This window comes from Pygocentrus nattereri, chromosome 18 (assembly GCF_015220715.1).
Source record: "Pygocentrus nattereri isolate fPygNat1 chromosome 18, fPygNat1.pri, whole genome shotgun sequence".
Taxonomy (NCBI): Eukaryota; Metazoa; Chordata; class Actinopteri; order Characiformes; family Serrasalmidae; genus Pygocentrus; species Pygocentrus nattereri.
Window position 1 is genome coordinate 851,511 of NC_051228.1, and position 16,498 is coordinate 868,008.

General features: G+C 44.3%; 1 protein-coding gene across 1 annotated transcript in view; it reads right to left on the minus strand.

Annotated features, from left to right (window-relative positions):
• Positions 1-13,710, minus strand: part of LOC108411800 (inactive serine/threonine-protein kinase TEX14-like) — a 35,315-nt gene extending 21,605 nt beyond the window's left edge. The window contains exons 1-10 of the mRNA XM_037547489.1: positions 13,546-13,710; positions 9,897-10,011; positions 8,824-8,989; positions 7,093-7,232; positions 6,798-6,879; positions 5,431-5,564; positions 4,226-4,327; positions 3,283-3,406; positions 1,486-1,664; positions 353-498 (exon numbers count right to left, since the gene is read on the minus strand). Coding sequence (XP_037403386.1) covers positions 353-498; positions 1,486-1,664; positions 3,283-3,406; positions 4,226-4,327; positions 5,431-5,564; positions 6,798-6,879; positions 7,093-7,232; positions 8,824-8,989; positions 9,897-10,011; positions 13,546-13,675 — 1,318 coding nt within the window. The 5' untranslated portion in view covers positions 13,676-13,710. The remainder of the gene's footprint in view (positions 1-352; positions 499-1,485; positions 1,665-3,282; positions 3,407-4,225; positions 4,328-5,430; positions 5,565-6,797; positions 6,880-7,092; positions 7,233-8,823; positions 8,990-9,896; positions 10,012-13,545) is intronic.
• Between the last annotated feature and the right edge of the window lie 2,788 nt (positions 13,711-16,498).

Consider the following 16,498-nt stretch of genomic DNA (forward strand, 5'->3'; position numbering starts at 1 on the left):
CTTAAAAAACCCTAAGCTTTCTGTTATTAGAGCGGAGTGACTATACAGTTCAGCTGTAGACGCCTGTAAAAGCCCTTCGTGTTTCTTTTCCACAGGTTTTACAGCTCAATCACTGGGACACTTAAGCTGAATGGAAAAGGCTGTAAATTAGTACAACACATGCAGCAGAGACAGTGTGGAATTTACTCTATCACAGCCTAACAGCTTCTCCAGACACCACAGTAACCCAGTAAAAGTGAATAAAGCATTGTGTGCGTGTATTACTTAATATTATACTTAATATTATGATATCCAGGCATTAAAGGTGAGTGTACCTAATAAACTGGCTATACTGTATGTATGGTGAATGTACCTGTATACAGCTCTTGTAGGAGCGTACAGAGGCTGTAGAGGTCAGCTTTTCCTGTGCATGCTCTTCTTCTGATGACCTCAGGAGCTGCCCAGTTATACAGCCCAGCAGGAAGTGGCAGGGCAACTTTACCAGGGCAACTGCCCTCACTGCGAAACACGGCAACAGGCAGACGGCTGAAGCAGGTAAAGTGACTCCCTCTGGATACTAAAGCAAAACTTCACCGCTTTTTCAAAGCATCTGAATAATTAAATGCCTGAAATGTAAACAGGGAGGCTCAGGGCGATTTGGTGTGAAACGCTCCGTTCTAGATAAGTCAGAACCGTTCCCAGTGGTGGTGATGGGAACCAGACGTCCCTCTAAAAGCTCCTACAGAAAGTTCCTACATGAACTGGTTCTGAATTCACTGCCTGATGACTGAGACGCTGTTTTATGAGAGTTTAGAGAACTTCAACTCCATTCATGGTGGAGGGAGACATGCAGGGCGCTGTGCGGCAAAATAGTCCCCAAAGAAAACTCATTATTCCAGATTTTCCACTGTTTTCCATCATCAGCATTCCATATAAGCTCAGAAGACTCGTGTAGGTTCTCTGGTGGTTCTGGATGGTAAATAAAGTGTCTGTATCTGTGTTGTAGTCATGGCGACGCCTGGTTCCCATCACCACCACTGTAAAGACGTCTGAACCGTTTCACACCAAACCCTCTGAACCTCTGATTACACCTCTCACTCTGAGATATGGAGGAACTTATTTTCCCTTTAAAATAAGCTTAGACCAGTATATCATGGACCTCTACAAGCAGGGAGCAACGTCAGCCTATGTTAATTTGAGGTTATGTACTACGTTGTAATCGTTGCTACCTGTCTATACCTGTCCAACCTGCTTCTTCTGAAAGCGGTAAATGTAAACAAATTTGCATACATTATGCATGTTGTCTAAAAATCACAGGCCTTCCTTTATAAGTAAGTTATAAATATATCTATAAACATGGACTAAAGTGGCCTAGCATAGCTAAACCCAGCAGCAGCCACACTTCATCTTAAACTCCGTCCCTTAACAGCCAAAACAGCTGAATCAGCACAAGGTGTCTTTCCCTGGAACTTGCTGCGTCTGTCCCTTGGTGTTGATCAGGTTTACCTGGTCACCATGAAGCCAAGGCCAGTGACCTTTGCGACCCCTGGGTGAACAATGATGACGGAGTGTGATGAGAGCGCTCTGAGGACCAGCGCTCGGCCGTGCAGGTACAACAGCGCTTCACACACCTGCAGCACCACAGCCAGCAGATCACACACCTGCAGCACAGGGAACTCTGCCCTCTGGACCACACACACACACACACACACACACACAGAATGATATACATAACAAACACACTCAGAGCGTGTCAAACTATATTAACTACTGATTATGATTATTATTCTGAACATAGTGGGTACTGAATAACTCACAGTGGGTACTGAACAACTCACAGTGGGTACTGAATAACTCACAGTGGGTACTGAACAACTCACAGTGGGTACTGAATAACTCACAGTGGGTACTGAACAACTCACAGTGGGTACTGAACAACTCACAGTGGGTACTGAATAACTCACAGTGGGTACTGAACAACTCACAGTGGGTACTGAATAACTCACAGTAGATACTGAATAACTCACTGTAGATACTGAATAACTCACAGTGGGTACTGAACAACTCACAGTGGGTACTGAACAACTCACAGTGGGTACTGAACAACTCACAGTGGGTACTGAATAACTCACAGTGGGTACTGAACAACTCACAGTGGGTACTGAATAACTCACAGTGGGTACTGAATAACTCACAGTAGATACTGAATAACTCACAGTGGGTACTGAATAACTCACAGTAGATACTGAATAACTCACAGTGGGTACTGAATAACTCACAGTAGATACTGAATAACTCACTGTAGATACTGAATAACTCACAGTGGGTACTGAATAATTCACAGTACATACTGAATAACTCACAGTGGGTACTGAACAACTCACAGTAGATACTGAATAACTCACAGTGGGTACTGAATAACTCACAGTGGGTACTGAATAACTCACAGTGGGTACTGAACAACTCACAGTGGGTACTGAATAACTCACAGTGGGTACTGAATAACTCACAGTGGGTACTGAACAACTCACAGTGGGTACTGAATAACTCACAGTGGGTACTGAACAACTCACAGTGGGTACTGAATAACTCACAGTGGGTACTGAATAACTCACAGTGGGTACTGAACAACTCACAGTGGGTACTGAACAACTCACAGTGGGTACTGAACAACTCACAGTGGGTACTGAACAACTCACAGTAGATACTGAATAACTCACAGTGGGTACTGAATAACTCACAGTGGGTACTGAACAACTCACAGTGGGTACTGAACAACTCACAGTGGTTACTGAATAACTCACAGTGGTTACTGAATAACTCACAGTGGGTACTGAACAACTCACAGTGGGTACTGAACAACTCACAGTGGGTACTGAACAACTCACAGTGGGTACTGAATAACTCACAGTGGGTACTGAACAACTCACAGTGGGTACTGAACAACTCACAGTGGGTACTGAATAACTCACAGTGGGTACTGAACAACTCACAGTGGGTACTGAATAACTCACAGTAGATACTGAATAACTCACAGTGGGTACTGAATAACTCACAGTGGGTACTGAATAACTCACAATGGGTACTGAATAACTGACAGTGGGTACTGAATAACTCACAGTGGGTACTGAATAACTCAGAGTAGCTGGTGGATAATAAGTCTTAAGCCGTGAACAGACGGTAAGAGAATTAACATACAACTGACACAAATTCCAAGGCCTTTCACGCTGATATATATGTAGATATATATATAGGTATATATGATATGTGTGTGTATACGATGTAAATGATGGTCTGAGTTACCCTGTGATACAGGACAGTGTACAGTGACCCCACATGCACTCTTTCATAAACCAGTCTGCTGCGCTGCAGGTCTGCAGTGATGCTCCCGGCCATCAGCTGCAGCAGGTGAGGGTGGAACAGCCGGCTGGAATACACACACAGTACAAACAACACACACACACACACACACACACACACACACACACACACACACTACAAACAACACACACACACACACACACACACACACACACACACACACACAGTACAAACAACACACACACACACAGTACAAACAACACACACACACACACACACACAGTACAAACAACACACACACACACACACACACACACACAGTACAAACAACACACACACACACAGTACAAACAACACACACACAGAATACAGATCACACACACAGTACAAACAACACACACGCACACACACAATACAGATCACACACACACACAATACAGATCACACACACAGTACAAACAACACACACACACACAGTACAAACAACACACACACAGTACAGATCACACACACACAGAATACAGATCAAACACACAGAATACAGATCACACACACAGTACAAACAACACACACACACACAATACAGATCACACACACACAGAATACAGATCACACACACAGTACAAACAACACACACACACACAGTACAAACAACACACACACACACAGTACAAACAACACACACACACACACACAATACAGATCACACACAGGGACACAACACCAATCAGTGATGAACTCCTCTTCAAACAGGCGTGTAAATCTTATATAAACTGTGATCACTTCAGTGTTTTTCTTCCACTTTCTTTACTTCTGTAAATACAGGAGTAAAGTTCCCGCGTGTTTAACTGCTGCTGCCTCCAGAATCACGGGGTCCTGAGAACACACGACGGGTTCTGCTCTGTGATGCTGCTGAGTGTTTCACCTGCAGTGCTCCAGCTCTGCGATGAGCAGGTCCTGGTAGAGATCTTCCTCGGCATGTTTCTGCAGCTCTTTCACTGTAACACGGCATCCTCTCCAGCTGTAGCTGTGGGCAGGGGTGAAAACCGAGGACTGCTGATTTAAAGGGCTCATATCACAGACCTTCTCTCACAGCTCTGAACTGAAGAGGCTGAGTAAACATAGAAGATATAGAAGTTTCAAACTGTACCACATCCACCCTACAGCGGTTTAGCCCCGCCCTACAGCGGTTTAGCCCCGCCCATCCACCCTACAGCGGTTTAGCCCCGCCCACCCACCCTACAGCGGTTTAGCCCCACCCATCCACCCTACAGCTGTTTAACTCCACCCATCCACCCTACAGCTGTTTAACTCCACCCATTCACCCTGCAGCTGTTTAACTCCACCCATTCACCCTGCAGCTGTTTAACTCCGCCCATCCACCCTACAGCGGTTTAGCCCCGCCCATCCACCCTACAGCTGTTTAACTCCACACATTCACCCTACAGCAGTTTAGCCCCACCCATCCACCCTACAGCGGTTTAGCCCCGCCCATCCACCCTGCAGCGGTTTAGCCCCACCCATCCACCCTACAGCGGTTTAGCCCCGCCCATCCACCCTACAGCTGTTTAACTCCACACATTCACCCTACAGCAGTTTAGCCCCACCCATCCACCCTACAGCGGTTTAGCCCCGCCCATCCACCCTACAGCGGTTTAACTCCACACATTCACCCTACAGCGGTTTAGCCCCGCCCAGCCACCCTACAGCGGTTTAGCCCCGCCCACCCGCCCTACAGCGATTTAGCCCCGCCCATCCACCCTACAGCGGTTTAGCCCCGCCCACCCACCCTACAGCGGATTAGCCCCGCCCATCCACCCTACAGCGGTTTAACTCCACACATTCACCCTACAGCGGTTTAGCCCCATCCATCCACCCTATAGCGGATTAACTCACCCATCCACCCTACAGCGGTTTAGCCCCGCCCATCCACCCTACAGCTGTTTAACTCCACCCATCCACCCTACAGCTGTTTAACTCCACACATTCACCCTACAGCTGTTTAACTCCACCCATTCACCCTGCAGCTGCTCAGCCCCATATAGTAATATGATACAGTAATATAGACGTTTGTCAAGTTAATAAATGAGATCAAAGCCGTGTGACAACACTAGGAGCAGTGAGTGGTACTTGGTCATGCAGCAGGAGGGTCCACAGCTGAAGGAGCAGAGAGCTTCATCCTCAGCCTGCGCTAACTCAGAGTCCGCTATCAGCGGCACAGACGCCAGCAGACCTGCAGGCTGCTGAGACCTTCCAGCACATAACTGTGGAGAAAGAGACCCAAGAGAAGAAGCTCAGAGGGCGAAGCGGCGAAGTGCGACATATCACAACACCTCAGGACGTTTTCATGATGCACTGTGTCCCAATATTTATTTCTTCTGATCTGATCAGCTAGAACAGACAGACAGTGCCACAGTTTTAAAAACACTATAAAATCCTCCACTTCACACAGTGAGCTGCACCAAACACACCGGAACCACCGGGACCACCGGGACCACCGGGACCACTGGGACCAGTTACTCCAGTTACATCCACAACCTGCTCACAGAGGCACGCTGCGACACACTGTGACGTAATTCATCACCACAGCGACAGATCTCGTCTGCCCAGCTCTACATCACTGCTGCCGCAACAGAAGCTCTAATCCTCTAATCTAATTAAATATTCAAATGGGCTAATGAGCTTAACGACGTGCTAACATTCTGTGCTGAATGGAGGGATAGAAATGCTCCAAAAGTCTCGTTCCATTAACCTCCATCCAAACGACGGAGGGGTGCAGTGTTGGGGCTACATGACCCTCCAAACGGAGGTTTTTCAGAGACTCCAAACAGAGAGATACGAGAAAAACAGAGAAACGGCGAGACGGAGAACAAGAGACCAGAGAAACCCACAAACGTGGGAATTTACTCTGTTTAAAAAATGACAATAACCGTCATATTATATTAGTTTAATGTGGTTTCTGTTTATTTTGGTTGTTTTTCTTCATAACAAGCATTAAAATCACTAACAGTGTCAACGTCTCTTTAGCTGACTTTCCCGTTCCACCTTAAATGGAGCAGCAGTTACAGTCTGGCGCCTCAGTCATCAGAACTGCTGGGATTAGAAAATTCTAACAAGAATCTGGAGAATCTCTGACTTCAGCTTCACATCACTGAAGAATTAGGGGGGGTGATAATAAATAACTGCCCCCCTCTTTGAAGGCGTCTGATCCCTAAATGTAACTAAAGCCCAGCAGTGAGGAGCTGAACTTTCCCCTCCTCTGCTGTCCCTGCAGACGGGCAGGGTCGCCTACAGAGCGGCGCTAGTAGCTGTTAATGAAGTGATGCTCTTTTATTAGAGGGGCTCATTTCAGAGGAAGATCTCAACCACTGCCCTGTAGCTCAGGAACAAGGGGCAGCGCTCCAAAACAAGGGGTGGGGGTGAAAGTGAGAAATGGGACGGGGCCTGAATAGAGAGTTTTAACGTATCACACTAAACGGGGCAGTAAAGACACTCACCTTCCCAAAGCCGAAACACTGGACCACGTCACAGACGGAGGACTTTGTGCTTAGTTTCTTGTTAACGAGGAGGTCAGAGCCCCTAAACAGAAGGTCAAAGTTCAAACCTCCCAGCAGCAACAGAAAGCTCCCACTCAGTGAGCGCTTCATTTAATCACACACTAGAGGGCGCCAAAGTCCAAAATGAATGGGGGCCTATGGAGCTCAAGGAAACCTGTCATTTTCCATTTTCTAACAGTGCCTTACTCGTCTATGACCTCATCCAGCCGATCGAGGCGCATGTGCGGAGACTCACCCGGGCCGGAGGAGCTCCAGCAGAGACGGAGAGCGCAGGAGGGTCTTGGAGGAAGTTGGAGTGACTCGTCCGTCTCGAGGCGAGTGTGTCTGAGTTAGACTGCACATGTGAGAGACACAGCTCTTCAGGAAATCCAGCATCTGAAAACATCAGTAAAGAAAATGAACCCTGAGAGATCACAGCTGTCACCAGCGCAGCTACATCGATAGTTCCAGCTACGCTTCTGGGAAGCAGCTGTGTGGCAACTGCACGGTTCCGGTTAGGCTACGTTTACACAGCAGGTAGAAGTGGCCCAAATCCGACCTCTTTCCTTGTGTGAACAGCCAAAAACACACTGAATCTGACGTTTTCAATTCCGATTTGGGACACTTTCATATGTGGTGATGAGCCCAGCTGTCAACCACTGGAACGTCATGCTGTGATGCTGGCGAGGACGACACCGAAAGCTCCGGGAGCGACTGGCGTTTGCTGGCCGTCAGGACTGTTGACCTCTGGACGAGCCGCCTTGTGAAGCTCTGTCCTTTCGCGCGTGCGGCTCGGTTTAGGAGCTGATCCGTTCAGACTGATGTCACAATCAGATCACGTTTAAAAGATAATCTGAACAGATTCGGCCACTTTTACCTGCTGTGTGAACGCAGCCTTACTGTTTTGTTCCTGGACGCGTTCCTGGACCGTTTTCGTTTGGCGTATTTATGAAATGCAGTGAAATGTCGTTTTGTACTCGTTTGGACTGCCTGTGAAATTTGAACCGAGCCTTGAATTTGTGATTTGGGTTTGATAATTTTATCGTTTAGAATTCAGACGGCAGTCATTGGAGTGTTAGTTTTAAAGCGCCCTTAGTGATGTGTGAATAGGGTTAGGCCTAGGATCTGTGGTGATGACTGCCATGTTTAGTTATAAACATAAGCTGTTTATTACTCAGGGTGGGGGTGATACGACCCCCGGGGGTGATATACCGTCTGTGTGCCTTGTGCTGGTGTTTCGTGTTTTCCCTGTTGTGTGTGTCCCCTCATGGCCAGACGGGGGGAAAATGACAGGTTTACTTCCTTCAAAAGCTCAAACAAGTTGAGGCGATGGCTTCAGGGACGAGCAATTGCCAAAATAATAGATTTGAAATCGTTAATTGAGTTTGTTTATTCCGCCTGATGACCGATGGGATAGGCACCAACAGCCCCCGCGACCCAGGAGGAGAAGCGGCTTAGAACGTGTGTGTGTTAATTACTTTGGCAATTGCTCGTCCCTGAAGCCATCACCTCAACTTGTTTGAGCTGTTGAAGGAAAGAAACCATTTACTGGTTTAAATGGTGTCCAGTGTCTGGCCTGGTCTGGCCGGACCCTAGATCCTAGATCCTAGACGCACCCACGATCGTGATTGGCTAAAGAGCCGGTGACGATGGCAAAACGTCTCAAAAATCAAACAGAGGGTGGAAACAATAATGTTGCATTTTCTCTGTCTGAAAAATTTAAATTTTTCATCAATTATATTCATAATTATATTATATTATTATATTATTTTTCATCAATTATATACAATTATCAATTATACACGTGCTGGAATTAATTAATCGTCGTCTGAATAAATCGCGCCGACACTTCACTCTCGGGGTGTAAAGACTTCTAGTTAAACTACGAGATGCTGGACAATCTGCCACAACTGGTCATTAAGATATAAGCTGTTTTATTTCGAGTCGTCTCTGCTGTGATTTTGTGTACATGAGAAGCAGTACCGACCCGGGGGGAGTGTTCCTGAGCTCCAGCCTCCGCCCAGTCTCGGGGGGTCCTGCCCTGCTCATCATGTAACCTTAAATCTCCTCCATGGTCCAGCAGACCACTCAGGAGCCACGGGTTACAGGAGAACACGGCGGCATGGACCGGCGTGCTTCTGTCCACACAGCGGCTGGAAAAACATTCGGTTATGTACCAAAAACAGTCGTAATTAATTTCTATATGGTCAATTTCCAGCCTCTCTTTATCCCAGACTACTTCTGTTACTGTACCTTTAAGACTGACCTATGTAAATGAGCTCTGCTCTGATTGGCTGTTGTCTCATTCAAGCTGAAACACTCTTTATATGTTCAGTGTGAGTGGGCAGAGCTAAACTGATGTAGGCCAAACAGGCAGATATATGCAAATGCCTTGATTTTGTGACGTCACAAAGACAGCGAATCCAGACTGTCTGTGCAGTTTACTTCTCATATGTGGACTTAGAAACGTAATTAATGGCCAGAGACAAGAACTACCATGGTAAAAATAGTCTGTTTTATTTTCAGGTTGACTTTAAGGAGCAAAGACTGAGATTCAGGAGTCATTTTCTCATAAATACGGCACTTAATTTTAATTACTTCCTAGTTTGTCGTCTGGACACATGAGACCACAGAATTTAAACAAAACATTAGAAAATCCCAATTTAAGTGAATATTGTTAGATGTTCAAGTTATAATTATACAAAATTGGGGCATTTTTTACACACCACACTAAATTCAGTGGTTGGACGTGCAGTGACTAACCCAATCAGAACACAGCAGTTTAATCTCAATCAGAGCGTATCAATGTATAAAGTAACTATACATGTATAAAATAAAACAGGGACTGGATTTAGACGTAGCAGCTCACGCTCTCCGGTCAAGACCAGCAGGGTGAAGTGGTCCAGAGAGAGTTATTTACATACATTGGGAGTCTGTTTCTATTCAAATCTTAGCCTTTTAAAATAAAACAGCGGTCTATACTCGGGTTTAGGGTCAAGGCGCTGAACCCGGCCATATGTTTCTCCTTGTCCACAGGTTTTTCTGTAAGTGCGGTCTTACTGATTGGGGTCGGCTCCGTACTGCAGAAGAAGTTCAACCACGTTGGTGAGGCCCAGCAGAGAGGCGCAGAACAGCGGCGTCTGGCCGAGGTCGTTCTCACAGTCCACGTCCACCCCTTAAAACAAGATTAAACCAGCGCACACAAACAGCTCTGAAGACTGAAAACACAAAGAAAACTTACCTGTATAGCTCTATAATCTAGACTTACCTGTATAGCTCTATAATCTAGAGTTACCTGTATAGTTCTATAATCTAGACTTACCTGTATAGTTCTATAATCTAGAGTTACCTGTATAGTTCTATAATCTAGACTTACCTGTATAGCTCTATAATCTAGAGTTACCTGTATAGTTCTATAATCTAGAGTTACCTGTATAGTTCTATAATCTAGACTTACCTGTATAGCTCTATAATCTAGACTTACCTGTATAGCTCTATAATCTAGAGTTACCTGTATAGTTCTATAATCTAGAGTTACCTGTATAGTTCTATAATCTAGACTTACCTGTATAGCTCTATAATCTAGAGTTACCTGTATAGTTCTATAATCTAGAGTTACCTGTATAGTTCTATAATCTAGAGTTACCTGTATAGCTCTATAATCTAGAGTTACCTGTATAGTTCTATAATCTAGAGTTACCTGTATAGCTCTATAATCTAGAGTTACCTGTATAGCTCTATAATCTAGAGTTACCTGTATAGCTCTATAATCTAGAGTTGCCTGTATAGTTCTATAATCTAGAGTTACCTGTATAGTTCTATAATCTAGAGTTACCTGTATAGCTCTATAATCTAGAGTTACCTGTATAGTTCTATAATCTAGAGTTACCTGTATAGCTCTATAATCTAGAGTTACCTGTATAGCTCTATAATCTAGAGTTACCTGTATAGCTCTATAATCTAGAGTTACCTGTATAGTTCTATAATCTAGAGTTACCTGTATAGCTCTATAATCTAGAGTTACCTGTATAGTTCTATAATCTAGAGTTACCTGTATAGCTCTATAATCTAGAGTTACCTGTATAGCTCTATAATCTAGAGTTACCTGTATAGCTCTATAATCTAGAGTTACCTGTATAGCTCTATAATCTAGAGTTGCCTGTATAGTTCTATAATCTAGAGTTACCTGTATAGTTCTATAATCTAGAGTTACCTGTATAGCTCTATAATCTAGAGTTACCTGTATAGTTCTATAATCTAGAGTTACCTGTATAGCTCTATAATCTAGAGTTACCTGTATAGCTCTATAATCTAGAGTTACCTGTATAGCTCTATAATCTAGAGTTACCTGTATAGTTCTATAATCTAGAGTTACCTGTATAGTTCTATAATCTAGAGTTGCCTGTATAGTTCTATAATCTAGAGTTGCCTGTATAGCTCTATAATCTAGAGTTACCTGTATAGCTCTATAATCTAGAGTTACCTGTATAGCTCTATAATCTAGAGTTACCTGTATAGTTCTATAATCTAGAGTTACCTGTATAGTTCTATAATCTAGAGTTACCTGTATAGCTCTATAATCTAGAGTTACCTGTATAGCTCTATAATCTAGAGTTACCTGTATAGTTCTATAATCTAGAGTTACCTGTATAGTTCTATAATCTAGAGTTACCTGTATAGTTATATAATCTAGAGTTACCTGTATAGCTCTATAATCTAGAGTTACCTGTATAGTTGTATAATCTAGAGTTACTTACATAGTTCTATAATCTAGAGTAACCTGTATAGTTCTATAATCTAGAGTTACCTGTATAGTTGTATAATCTAGAGTTACCTGTATAGTTCTATAATCTAGAGTTACCTGTATAGTTCTATAATCTAGAGTTACCTGTATAGCTCTATAATCTAGAGTTACCTGTATAGTTCTATAATCTAGAGTTACCTGCATAGCTCTATAATCTAGAGTTACCTGTATAGTTCTATAATCTAGAGTTACCTGTATAGCTCTATAATCTAGAGTTACCTGTATAGCTCTATAATCTAGAGTTACTTACATAGTTCTATAATCTAGAGTAACCTGTATAGTTCTATAATCTAGAGTTACCTGTATAGTTCTATAATCTAGAGTTACCTGTATAGTTCTATAATCTAGAGTTACCTGTATAGTTCTATAATCTAGACTTACCTGTATAGTTCTATAATCTAGAGTTACCTACATAGTTCTATAATCTACAGTTACCTGTATAGTTCTATAATCTAGACTTACCTGTATAGTTCTATAATCTAGAGTTACCTGTATAGTTCTATAATCTAGACTTACCTGTATAGTTCTATAATCTAGAGTTACCTACATAGTTCTATAATCTAGTTACCTGTATAGTTCTATAATCTAGACTTACCTGTATAGTTCTATAATCTAGAGTTACCTGTATAGCTCTATAATCTAGAGTTACCTGTATAGTTCTATAATCTAGAGTTACCTGTATAGCTCTATAATCTAGACTTACCTGTATAGCTCTATAATCTAGAGTTACCTGTATAGCTCTATAATCTAGAGTTACCTGCATAGTTCTATAATCTAGACTTACCTGTATAGTTCTATAATCTAGAGTTACCTGTATAGTTCTATAATCTAGAGTTACCTGTATAGTTCTATAATCTAGACTTACCTGTATAGTTCTATAATCTAGACTTACCTACATAGTTCTATAATCTAGAGTTACCTGTATAGTTCTATAATCTAGAGTAACCTGTATAGTTCTATAATCTAGAGTTACCTGTATAGTTCTATAATCTAGAGTTACCTGTATAGTTCTATAATCTAGACTTACCTGTATAGTTCTATAATCTAGAGTTACCTGTATAGCTCTATAATCTAGAGTTACCTGTATAGCTCTATAATCTAGAGTTACTTACATAGTTCTATAATCTAGAGTTACCTGTATAGTTCTATAATCTAGATTTACCTGTATAGTTGTATAATCTAGAGTTACCTGTATAGTTCTATAATCTAGAGTTACCTACATAGTTCTATAATCTAGATTTACCTGTATAGTTCTATAATCTAGAGTTACCTGTATAGTTCTATAATCTAGACTTACCTACATAGTTCTATAATCTACAGTTACCTACATAGTTCTATAATCTACAGTTACCTGTATAGTTCTATAATTTAGACTTACCTACATAGTTCTATAATCTACAGTTACCCATATAAGTTCTATAATCTAGACTTACCTACATAGTTCTATAATCTACAGTTACCTGTATAGTTCTATAATCTAGACTTACATACATAGTTCTATAATCTAGACTTACCTACATAGTTCTATAATCTAGACTTACCTGTATAGTTCTATAATCTAGAGTTACCTACATAGTTCTATAATCTAGATTTACCTACATAGTTCTATAATCTAGACTTACCTACATAGTTCTATAATCTACACTTACCTACATAGTTCTATAATCTAGACTTACCTGTATAGTTCTATAATCTAGAGTTACCTATAGTTCTATAATCTAGTTACCTATATAGTTCTATAATCTTTTGATTAAAATAAAAACATAAATATATATAAATAACCAGAAAGCTTCTTGAAATAAGGAGAGTATCTCAAAATAATGGCTTAGTAATTCATTTAATAAAAAAATGATTAGGCGCTTAGACTTTTTATTTGAAGTGGCGGGAATGGGCTTCCATACTTACCTTTCTTTAGGAGCTTCTCCAGCTTACGGATGTTTCTCTCAAGTGTGTACATATGGAGTAGAACAGCTGGACCATCGGATTTGATCTTGCCCAGGCGGATGGGGCAGGGAATAGGCGGCACAGCGGGCATTTTCAGCTCCAAAGAGCCCTAAACTGGCACTTTAATCTGCACTCAAAAGAGCCCTACACTGGCACTTTAATCTGCACTCCAAAGAGCCCTACACTGGCACTTTAATCTGCACTCAAAAGAGCCCTACACTGGCACTTTAATCTGCACTCAAACGAGCCCTACACTGGCACTTTAATCTGCATTCAAAAGAGCCCTACACTGGCACTTTAATCTGCACTCCAAAGAGCCCTACACTGGCACTTTAATCTGCACTCAAAAGAGCCCTACACTGGCACTTTAATCTGCACTCAAAAGAGCCCTACACTGGCACTTTAATCTGCACTCAAACGAGCCCTACACTGGCACTTTAATCTGCACTCAAAAGAGCCCTACACTGGCACTTTAATCTGCACTCAAAAGAGCCCTACACTGGCACTTTAATCTGCACTCAAACGAGCCCTACACTGGCACTTTAATCTGCACTCAAACGAGCCCTACACTGGCACTTTAATCTGCACTCAAACGAGCCCTACACTGGCACTTTAATCTGCACTCAAACGAGCCCTACACTGGCACTTTAATCTGCACTCAAACGAGCCCTACACTGGCACTTTAATCTGCACTCAAACGAGCCCTACACTGGCACTTTAATCTGCACTCAAACGAGCCCTACACTGGCACTTTAATCTGCACTCAAACGAGCCCTACACTGGCACTTTAATCTGCACTCAAACGAGCCCTACACTGGCACTTTAATCTGCACTCAAAAGAGCCCTACACTGGCACTTTAATCTGCACTCAAACGAGCCCTACACTGGCACTTTAATCTGCACTCAAACGAGCCCTACACTGGCACTTTAATCTGCACTCAAACGAGCCCTACACTGGCACTTTAATCTGCACTCAAACGAGCCCTACACTGGCACTTTAATCTGCACTCAAACGAGCCCTACACTGGCACTTTAATCTGCACTCAAACGAGCCCTACACTGGCACTTTAATCTGCACTCAAACGAGCCCTACACTGGCACTTTAATCTGCACTCAAACGAGCCCTACACTGGCACTTTAATCTGCACTCAAACGAGCCCTACACTGGCACTTTAATCTGCACTCAAACGAGCCCTACACTGGCACTTTAATCTGCACTCAAACGAGCCCTACACTGGCACTTTAATCTGCACTCAAACGAGCCCTACACTGGCACTTTAATCTGCACTCAAACGAGCCCTACACTGGCACTTTAATCTGCACTCAAACGAGCCCTACACTGGCACTTTAATCTGCACTCAAAAGAGCCCTACACTGGCACTTTAATCTGCACTCAAACGAGCCCTACACTGGCACTTTAATCTGCACTCAAACGAGCCCTACACTGGCACTTTAATCTGCACTCAAACGAGCCCTACACTGGCACTTTAATCTGCACTCAAACGAGCCCTACACTGGCACTTTAATCTGCACTTATTTACCTACTAAGCCCGCCCGCTGTGCCCTCAGTGACAGAGCTGTGCGCTCTTTGGTCTCTCTGTCGTTAATTTGATTAATCTGCTGCATTAATTAATGTTCTCATCACAGCTATGAAGCCAATCAGCCAGCCAGCGTTTCCAGTGACGTTGGCTTTTTAGCTTTCGGTACCAAAACAATGCAGTTTACAGATCTGGAACTATGTGTGAAGAATCCAGGATGAAATCAGTCCGATCTCAGCAGAATCGGACTCTGATCGGACTCGGATTCGGACTCAGCGGACTCGGACACAGCGGACTCGGACACAGCAGACTCGGACACAGCGGACTCGGACACAGCAGACTCGGACACTGACTTAGCGGAATCGGACTCAGTGGACTCGGACTCAGCGGACTTGGACACAGCAGACTCGGACACAGCAGACTCGGACTCAGCGGACTCGGACACAGCAGACTCGGACACTGACTTAGCGGAATCGGACTCAGTGGACTCGATTTCGGACTCAGCGGACTCGGACACAGCAGACTCGGACACTGACTCAGCGGACTCGAACTCAGCGGACTCGAACTCAGACTCAGCAGAATTGGACTCGACGGACTCAAACTCTGTCTCAGCCTCAGCGGACTCGGTCTCAGCCTCAGCGGACTCGGACTCCGCGGACTCAGCCTCAGCTGACTCGGACTCAGCCTCAGCGGACTCGGCCTCAGACTCGGCGGACTCGGACTCCGCGCTGCTGACGTTTAGATCGTTAGCGGACTCAGCCTCAGCGGAGGACTCTGACTCAGCCTCAGCTGACTCGGACTCAGCCTCAGCGGACTCGGCCTCAGACTCGGCGGACTCGGACTCCGCGCTGCTGACGTTTAGATCGTTAGCGGACTCAGCCTCAGCTGACTCGGACTCAGCCTCAGCGGACTCGGCCTCAGACTCGGCGGACTCGGACTCCGCGCTGCTGACGTTTAGATCGTTAGCGGACTCAGCCTCAGCGGAGGACTCTGACTCAGCCTCAGCTGACTCGGCCTCAGCCTCAGCGGACTCAGACTCAGACTCGGCCTCAGCCTCAGCGGACTCGGCCTCAGACTCGGCGTCTCGGCGCTGCTGACGTTTAGATCGTTTGTTAGCTGGCTAATTAGCGCGCTATCGTTAGCCTAGCGTCCGCAGCGCTGGCTAAGCTCCAGGCGCCCGTGTTTATTGTAAACTCGGCCGCTCACCGGTTCCTCTCACAGCCCGCGGACTACACCTCTCACACACCGCGGACTACACCACTCACAGCCCGCGCACTACACCTCTCACAGCCCGCGGACTACACCTCTCACAGCCCGCGGACTACACCTCTCACACACCGCGGACTACACCACTCACAGCCCGCGGACTACACCTC